Source organism: Hibiscus syriacus, unplaced genomic scaffold (genome assembly GCF_006381635.1).
Source record: "Hibiscus syriacus cultivar Baekdansim isolate YM2019G1 unplaced genomic scaffold, ASM638163v2 tig00110610_pilon, whole genome shotgun sequence".
NCBI lineage: Eukaryota > Viridiplantae > Streptophyta > Magnoliopsida > Malvales > Malvaceae > Hibiscus > Hibiscus syriacus.
In genome coordinates this window covers 4903126-4913293 of record NW_024062800.1, presented here as the reverse complement: position 1 = coordinate 4913293, position 10168 = coordinate 4903126, and the positions used below count along the sequence as shown (strand labels likewise).

At 34.0% G+C, this 10168-nt stretch overlaps 1 protein-coding gene across 2 annotated transcripts; it reads right to left on the bottom strand.

Moving 5' to 3' along the window:
* Positions 1-695: 695 nt before the first annotated feature.
* Positions 696-3949, bottom strand: LOC120135450 (APETALA2-like protein 3). Of its 2 annotated transcripts, XM_039151713.1 has the most exons (10): positions 3092-3949; positions 2945-2970; positions 2814-2844; positions 2652-2739; positions 2414-2559; positions 2025-2069; positions 1810-1913; positions 1572-1708; positions 1364-1480; positions 696-1186 (listed from the first exon to the last, which is right to left on the bottom strand). In XM_039151713.1, exons 1-10 carry the CDS (start codon positions 3670-3672, stop codon positions 929-931), a joined length of 1533 nt encoding a protein of 510 aa, XP_039007644.1. In that variant the 5' UTR covers positions 3673-3949; the 3' UTR covers positions 696-928. The 2 variants fall into 2 exon arrangements, with proteins under 2 accessions (XP_039007644.1, XP_039007646.1); XM_039151715.1 differs by lacking the exon at positions 2025-2069.
* Between the last annotated feature and the right edge of the window lie 6219 nt (positions 3950-10168).

Genomic DNA, 10168 nt, shown 5'->3' with positions numbered 1-10168 from the left:
TTCTTTACTAACCCCACGCATAAATGAAAAATACCAAAACAAAAAAACATTGGGTAGAGGCTGAAATAAGAAGCCACAAAGTGAACTTAACCCGTACATTTTGCTTTCCCTATCTGCCAACCACGCAACCCTACAAAAACCTGAACATATGTGCTGTTACATATAGATAGAACAAAGATTAGAAAAGGCTTCATACAAAAATAATTACTTAAATTATATCTAAAATAAAAAATTTAAAAATTAATATTATATATATATATATATTTTAAAATAACTTATTTCTTCTACAGTCAATCCATGGTTGTATCAGTTGGCAACATTAGAACTATCTCGTCATTACGATCATAACCTAGTTTTTCACCCATTGTGAAACTAAATCGATTGTCGTAGAAAACACTAGAAAGGGTTGTCGGATTTTTAGATTTTCCTTTGTTGATTTTTTATGATTCTAATGGCTCCAACTATTCATGCATTACACAACTATCACCATCGATGGTGATCCGGTGATCCTTCGCTGTCAAAGGTGGGAGATTGGGGGGAGAAGGGACGATGTAGGGGGGAAATAATATTTTTAATTTTTTTAAAAAAATATAATAATAGATACCTAAAAATATATCGTAGAAAACAATTGATAGATATTTTAACAATAAATTATTTAGAAAACAAAAGTAAATTTTTAATACAATTTAGGCACTTGTGTTTTCATTAAGCCATTACAAAACGATAAACAACGGCCACTAGGCAATTATTTCTCATTTCAACCGCATCACACATTAGCTAATAGTTTGATGAGAAAAAATAAACATGATTAATCAAGTAGAACATAGCCCTTGTTATAAGCCTGCATCCCACAACTCAGTTTCTACTCTCATCGGTTTGCCTACGGAAATAGTGGAGTAGATAAAGGTGGCAATGGCCAAGTCATATTCTACCTTTCGGTTCTGCGGTAGAAATGGGAGATGTTCGGGTTCGGGTTCATGATCCCGGGGGTATAATGGTGGTGGAGGAACTTTGTATTAGGTATTTGATGTTGGCCGGCAACAACTGATGGGGAAGTAATTATTGAAGATGAGAATCCTGATGATGCTGCACTAGGGAAGAGTGGCATTTCATTTGTCCCAAAATAAGGTCCTTGGATTTGCCGTGGTGGGGAATCTACCGCTGTCCTCTTCTCTATTGCTCTTTCCTGTGAAAAAAAAAATAGTAAATCAACCTATAATAAGGTGATTCATTGCATCAAACACTACGGTTGTTTCGAATTACGGGTAAGAAATAGTTTTGCTTCAAACTTATCACTTTCATTTCTATAATTAGTTCATTGCCGGTGGAAATCAGGAATCGACCAAAAAAATGTTGGCCTTACCGTATAAACTGGAAAGAAAGTGGGATTTGCGACATTCCAGTTCGGAACTTGTTTGAATACCATTGCTTGGCCGAGAGTAGGTTGAACCCTCATTGTTACAGGAGCAGAGTTCTCGAACTGAAAAGGGCAAATATAAGGTGTTTAATTAATGAAATATTTCAATCAGTGAACTGATATAAGCTTTTTAAGGGGACGTAATCAACATTACCCTTGGACCACTCACAACAGGCAGACCATCATAGCCATGCTGGAGAGCAGAGTTGCTCGAATTTTCGTCATCATTTTGATGATTGGTTGTATAGGGGGGCGCAATGCCCAATTTTAAGTCAAGAACTTCATTCTGGTCTGTAACAAGAGGATCAACAATTCACGGTAAACTAATGCAAAAAAAATGTTTATAAATATGTGGAGATGAGAGATGACAATTCTAGAAGTAGAAAGAGTACCTCCGTTTTCAGATTCCAAGATGAGCTCCCCCTCATACGTGCTTGGCTCGAAGTTGGTGACCGCTTCTCTACCATTACATTTTATAGCAGCCTTGTCATAAGCCCTGATTTTCAAATAACAATAACATAGACAAGTAGAGTTGGAAATCAAACAGGTTTCGAAATCATTTGATTCTCGGTGTTACGAGAGAAACTTGAATTCATAATCTAAGGACCTTGCAGCTTCAATCTCACTATCGAATAGACCCAGATATATGTACCTGCCAGAAAGGAGTGTATAATAGCCCAATCAAAACAATTACTACTATGAATCAATCAATTCATTCATGTTTCAACTTCTTAGATTAATGTAATTACTTAAAACATATCAACCAATATAATAATACAATTTTAGCCTAAGTCAATGTCAATTGATTCCTAGAGTTAGTGTCAGATATGAGTACGCATCCAACACGGAATCGCTTTAATTTTTGTCAAGTTTTCTTCATATATTTGGAGAATCATGCCCCACACTCTATCCTAACATATACCAAAATTATATTTGGTAACATAATCAGAAAACTAAATAAAAAATCCAACTCACAAATTAGCAAAGGATTCTTACTTCTTGCCAAGAAGTTGCCCCATTCGAGCTTCCCATCGGCCGCACTTGTGCAATGTAACTCCCCTGTATTTGGAACTACCTCTTGAAAAACCAGTGCTCTGCCTACGAAGGATATGCACAAATTCTTCTTTTGTAAAATTACTCGTCTACAAAACAAAACGAATGGTTAATTTAACTAAAGAGTATAATTCTCAAAAGCAAATATTAAATTCAATAAATCAAACCCCAAATTCCCAACCTGTTTAATATCATCATCATAATCGCCAACATCAAAATTAATATCCGCATCAATTCCTCGAAACTTGATTGCCGCTCGATCATATGCTCTGTGAAAACCCTCAAACAAAAATTGTATACCCCAAAACTTTTAACAGTTATCTGATTAGAGAACAAATTTTACCTTGCTGCAGCATGTGCTGTGTCAAATCCCCCTGTTTAGAAAGAAAGAACACCCAGATCAAAATTTAAAACCCACCATTTTTAAGCTTCAAAAAGGAAAAAAAAAAGGATCACGGTTTCAATTCTCCTTACCCAAGTACACTTGTTTCCCACAATCCCTGGCATTTTAGGACCATAAAAGAAATACCCAATTGAGGAAAAAAACTAAATGGAAAAAAGTTTAAACAGTAGATTAAGCCAAATGAATCTGTAATATTGCATATGTATATATAAACCAACCAAATATGAGATTCCCAACGTCCGGTTCTACGGTAAAACGTGACGCCACGATATTGAGAACTTCTCGAACGGGGACCACGACGACTCTTTTTTACTTGTGGCCTTAGCTGAACTTGCTGTTGACATTGTTGCTGCTGATGGGTTAGGATCCTCTGCTCCGCGGCTCCCTCGCCGTCCACGTGGTACAACAGAGCTTCTCGGGACCCACCCAGATCCAGCCATTTCTTCAGCAGCGGTTCCGTTGACTTCCCGCCATTTCGCTCGACGGCGACCGGGAAAAGCGAGGTGGTTGCCCCGTCGTTATTCTCTGTTTCTTCTTGCTGGGGCGCTCTGAGGATGCCGAAGGTGTAAGCGAAAGTGTCGGTGGCAGCCGCGCTGGAAGAGGAGTCCTCGTCGCCGCCGGTGGTTGCGGTGTCGGCGTTGACGACGTAGGAACCGATGCTCCCGGAACTATCCAATCGGTTTCTATTATAACCGGAAAAACCAATACGGCCATTTTCTCCGAACGCCTCCATCTCCATTATCTGTACTGAATTATCGCCACCATCAGAAACAACACTCAAGTTAAGATCCAACACCATAACTAAAGCTTAAAAAGAAATGGGAAAACAAACAAGGATTCCAAGGTTTCAAATGAAGAAAAACATGAAGTTAGAAGAAGAAGAAGAAGAAGAAGGGAAGTGTGGGTTTAAAGAAGGAAGTGGATTCATTGAGGTTTCTTCTTCTTCAGATGTTTGGGATTGTGAGGGAAGGAGAAAGATGAAGCAACAAAGAGAAAAAGAGAGAAGGGAGAACAGAGGGGTCCCTCAAAAGGGCACGATGGGACTTATGAGGGAACAAGTAGCTGCCTATTTTGCCATTTTTAATAATTTTCCCTTATTTTTTTTAAAAAAAAACTCAAAACCCCTCTATTTTTCCTTCTTTTCGAGGTTGATATAATTTATGGATTTTTCCCGGATCTTGACTACAATGGTAAGATTTAGAATAACAATTTATGTTTAAATTCTTATTATTATGAATAATTTTAACGCTAACATTTTCTTAGATAATATTAAATTTTAGTTGAAATATTAATTTAATTTAAATAATATTTTAATGTATTCATGGTATATAATTTTATATATTATTAAAAAATAAAATGATGTCATATTATCATAATAAATTAAAAAATAATTTTAAAACTCTTGATAATTTGATATCATTTAATTCATGGGTAAAATACACAAATGGTCCTCCGACTATAGAGTATTACTTTATTAAGTCGTTTGACTATTAAAAATTATAAAATAGTCTTCTGATTATAGAGTATTATTTTGTTGAATCTCTCAACTATTATAAGTTATAAAATGGCCACCCGACTATTTATTATGTTCCAAACTCATCGTTTTTCGTTAAAAATTGACAGCATTCTAAGTTAGACATTAACATGTTGATTGTGATATGATAAAATATGATTTTAGAATCTCAAATGACTATAATATCTCAGTCATCATGTTAACATCCGACTTAAACTACTGTCAATTTTTAACAAAATATGACGAGTTTGGAACATAATGAATAGTTAGATGATCATTTTATAACTTTTAATAGTTGAGGGACTCAACAAAGCAACACTTTACAGTTGGAATATCATTTTGTAACTTTTAATAGTCGATAGACTAAATAAAATAATACTCTGTAGTTGAGGGACCATTTGTGTACTTTACCCTTAATTTATTAACATACATAAAATAATTGATTTTTAATTTCTTAAATATTAATCTTTTCAATTTACTTTTTTTTAACTTCAATCAAAGTTTTACTCTAAATATTTGAATATCAATAATCAAATTGTCTAATTCTTGAACTCAATTTATAAGTCAATATTTATCAGTTAATTAAGACAAGGAATATGCAAATAATATTAAGCTCAAATCAATCTTAATTTAAATTTAAATTTCAGCTCAAATTTGATGTAATATATTAAAAATATGTATATTATATAGATCATTTAAATTCGACATCTTAAAGAAACAAATATAATCATTTATAAAAATTTTATAAATAAAATCTAAAGTTGTTCTTGTAATAAATAATATATGTTCTTAAAATTTAATTTGTAAACTTTTTTTAATAATGAAACAAATAATAAAATAAATCAAAATTATAACATATCTAAAGAAAAAATCAGAGATAATAATCAATAAAAAAATTCGTACATAAAATAAAAATATTAAATTTAAAGATATGAAAAAAACATTTCATTAAAAATTTGGTTCAACATTAAAAAAATTAATACGTTCACGAAGTGATAAACCAACTATAACGAACTAAACAATTTTACGAACAACTGTGTATGAAATATGGTTGATTTATTCCAGTTGGATTGCATTTATATCGGAGGATATAAGGAAGAGAAGAGATTGAAAGATGGGAATGGAGTGTGACTAGACAATCAGTAGGCCTAGGCTATTGGCATTTACTAGAGAAACCGTCCCCCACTGCCTCCCCCTTATTCAACATGTCCCTCATCTAAGCTGTTCTCTTAGGTTTTCTATGGCCATGATTCAACCTTGCTTATTCTACACTTAACTTGTCATCCTAAATTAACGAGGCTTAATATAAAAATAAGCAATAAATTATATCTAAAAATAAATTTTATTATCTACTTTTTTTTCATTAGGAATAGATATTTAAAGTTTCTTCGATATATTTTTAATTGTTTATCATTTAAAAAATTATTAAATGACATATATTATATTTATAATTTTTTTTCAAACAAAATATTATTTATTATTTAAAATTTGAACGTAACTTATGTCATTTAATGATTTTTTAACGAGTCACCTAAAAATATAATAAAAAATATTAAAAACTTATTTATTACAAAAAATTCTTCAAGCATAAAAATTTGACTTTAAGTATGGACACTTATTTTCATTTAAGTCAATTAATAATAAAATTCTTACTTTATAATTTTGTAAATATGCATCCTCTTTTTTAAACAAATTTCTTAGATAATGATGAGGAAAAGAATAAGGGCTTAAATAGTGTGATGGGAATTGTTTTTAGAGAAAATAATTTCAGTGACCAAAAATGTCTTATAATATACGAATTTAACCAACTTTTTTTGGATTTGCCAAAATGATCAACAAATTCGCAACGCGATCTCAAATTCGCAACGCGAATTCTAATTTCGCAACCCAGTTTCTAATTTCGCAACGCGAATATGTAAATCGCATTGCGATTTTCCAAATTCGCGTTGCGATAGTCAAATTCGCAACATGGAAGCCAAATTCGCAACGCGGAAGCCAAATTCGCAACGCGGAAGTCAAATTCGCAACGCGAATTTGTTAATCGCAACTGAATTTCAAATTCGCAACGCGAATTTAATTTCGCAACAGGTTTTAGTTTCGCAACACAAATGTTTTGGGTATATAACAATGCAGCAGCAGCAACTCATAACCTAAATCGCAACTCATTCCATCTCCATCTATCACTCTCTCCGGCGACATCTGTTCCTATATCCAACGACATCCTTCCCCATCTCTTTTTTTTTTTTACATAATTTTATTTCTATATAATTTTTCAATGATTTCTCTCCCAAATTATCAACTATCAACTTAATAAAGGTATATTTTTCTCTACGTTAGTGATGATATCTAGTTTATAGCTCGTTTGTTTAGTAAATTAATTTATAATTTTTAGAATGAAATCATCTAATGTTGATCATGTTTGGATAGATTTGTATTTTTTAGGGTCATGGGAGAATGTTCATGGTGTTTTACAATATGTGCCTTTACCCATGAATCTTCAACTAAAACTATCATTAAAAAAGTTAACTTATGAAACTATAATGTTACGTGTTGCAAAGAAATTGAATTTAGAGCCTCTAAGTGGATTTAGGTTATCTTATCTGAGAAAAGGTAAAGTTTATTTGTTAACCGACAATGAAGATGTTGAACGATTCATTGCTTACATTAGTGTTTCGCAAGAAGATGATGTTACATTATATGTTGTTGAACCTAGAAGTAGTGAAGTTGGGTCAGTAGCGGGTAGTAATCAACTAAGTTCTTCAACCCAAAATTTAATGGTTCCACCACAATTTCATCACTAAGCAAATTTTGTTTCACCACATTTCCAATACCAAACACAATATCAAAACCCACAACCTTTTCCTAATCCAAATCCTAATCAACTTTTAGCACCAAATTCTGGTTTTCGTATTGACCAGTTAGACGATTATGAGCCAACAGAAAAAAATTGTGAGTACTAGTCAGTATTCAAAATTTGATCTTGGTCAATACCCGGACTTTGATCTTGGTCAATACTCGGATTTTGATGATGTGATGGAAGAAGAAACAGACCATGCATGTAATAATTTTGATATTGGTCAATACCCGAATTTTGATGATGAAACAGCCGCTGCCGAGGAAGATGTTGTTGATGATAATGAGGAGAAAGTTATGACTGTGAATGAACATGTTGAACATTCATTCTGTAATTCATATAACCCTGAAGAAGAAAAAGAAGAAGAAGAAGAAGTCCCCGAAGAAAGGAAAAAGAAGAAAATGCCACGGGAGTATAACTGGAATATGCCAGAATTACTTCAGATACCGGAAGAAGAGTTGGTAAAGATATCAGTTGATTGTTACACAAAAATTATTCGTATCAAGAAAGATGATTGTTTTGATACAAAGGAAGACTTGAAGATAGCTTTGTATGCGAAATGTGTGGAAGATGGCTATCAACTAAGAGTTAACAAATCAAGCAAAGACCGTTTCGAAACAAGGTGTATGATTGACAAAAACTGTACGTGGCGTATGATTGCAAAGAGGTTAAAAGATTGCAAAATGTTCCAAGTTAGGACTTTTATTGATAAACATACATGTTCAAGAACCCAAGTTTTTCCTCACCATAGACAGGCAAACAAAAAGGTGTTGGGTGGTTTTCTGGCTGAGCTAATGTTTTTGAATGGAATGATATATCGGGGACATGAAATTATGACCGACATGAATGCTCGGTTCAAGATTAGTATAGCATATTCTCAAGATTGGAGAGCCAAATGTTATGCCTTGGAATTGTTGAGGGGGTCGCCAAAAGCATCGTTTGCCCAACTGCCGGCTTATTGTCACAATTTAAAGCTGAAAAATCCTGGGTCGGTAACTCATATCAAAACAGATAGAGATGGACGCTTTGAGTTGTTGTTTATCGCCATTGGTGCTACGGTTAGTAAATAATTATAATTTTGTTGACTCATTTTTGTTAGTTGCATGCATTTCACATTTAAATGATTATATTTCTTGTGTATATGATTTTGTAGATTCGTTCGTTTATTACTTGCATGCGCCCAGTTATTATAGTTGATGGAGCACATTTGAAAGGTCGATACATTGGAGTAAACTTATTAGCAGTAGCCATGGATGCTAACAATGGGATACTGCCAATAGCTTACGGGGTTGGCAAATCTGAAACCTCTGATTCATGGACATGGTTTATGGGGCATCTTAGGGATTGCATAGGTCCTATTAGCAATCTGACAATCATATCCGATAGGGCAAACTCAATTGACAACGTTGTTAGAAGGTGTTTTCCATATGCTTTTTATGGACTTTGTGGTGTTCATTTGTACAGAAATCTAAAATCAAGGTCTGCTGGTATAAAAAATCACAAATGGACATACTGGAAGACTGTAAAAGCTTATCGGGAAGTGGATTTTAATAAGCATATAAATTGTTTAAGACGTGTTTTGCCTCAATGTGCTCAAACACTAGAAAATGTAAGGTTTGAAAGATGGTCAAGAGTACATCAACTTGGAGCAAGATATGGTTTCATGACGTCTAATAGTGCAGAATCAATCAACGCTCTAAGTCGTCATTCCCAGAAATTACCCATTACTATGTTAATGGAGTTTTTTCGAGTCTCTATTGAACAGTGGTACTACAAGAAAAGAAACCATGCAGGTATTATTTCTTTAAATTCGTAACTTATCATATATTTTACTAAGTATTATTTATTTAATTTTACAGGAACATTGGAACTTCGGGTTACACCATGGACTGAAAAAAAGATAACGAAATGTATTGTGAAGTCAACGTCCTGGAGAGTTGAACCATGTTCAAACACTTTGTTTGAAGTATTGGATAATAACTTAAATGGGCTTGTCGATCTAAATGCAAAGACGTGTAGTTGTAAGAAATGACAAACATCTGGTTATCCGTGTGGCCATGTTATAAAATTTGCTCTTCATCTAAACCAAGATGATTCAAGTGCATACGCTATGGATTGCTACACCACAGAAGTATATCGACAGACTTATGCCGAGATTGTCTACCCATGTCCACATCCTTCTGAGTGGGACATACCAGATGACTTACAAACAGTTTTGCCACCAATCATGGACAGCAGGCTACCTGGCCGACCAAAAAATCACGATCGTATACCATCTAAGGGTGAAGAGAAGAGGATATCGACATGTAGTCGGTGCAAGGAGAGTGGTCATACAAGGTTGACCTGTGGATCACCAGTGCCATCACAATCATCTTTTCCTCTACCAAAAAATGGATCCTCATCAAAATCCAAAGCTCATATGGTGCCAAGCAAAAGGAAATCAAAATTGCAATCAAAATCAAAATCCCAATCACAACCGGCTTCACCTTTTGGGACTTATTAACTTAGGTGATTTTTAAATGCAAACGTTGTATTATGTGTATTTTATGTGTGAATGCATACATTTTCAGTTAGACATTCATTAGTAACTTGAATTTGAACATTGCTACGATCTGTTCAGTTGTTATCATGTTGGGATTTTCTCTTGTGTTTGATTGCTTGGATAGTTGTTCTCTTGCTTCTTCAAGTGTCCTTAGCTTGTATTTATAGCTTGGAATGTGTTTGATGTTGTATATACCTTGATGTTGTATGTTGCGATCAACGCGAAAGTCAAATTCGCAACGCGAAATAAGCGTTGCAAATTTGACTATCGCGTAGCGAATTTGACTTTCGTGTTGCAAATTTGACTATCGCAACGCTTATTTCGCGTTGCGAATTTACCTTTCACGTTGCGAATTTACCTTCAATAGGTCTTTTTTACCTTCAACA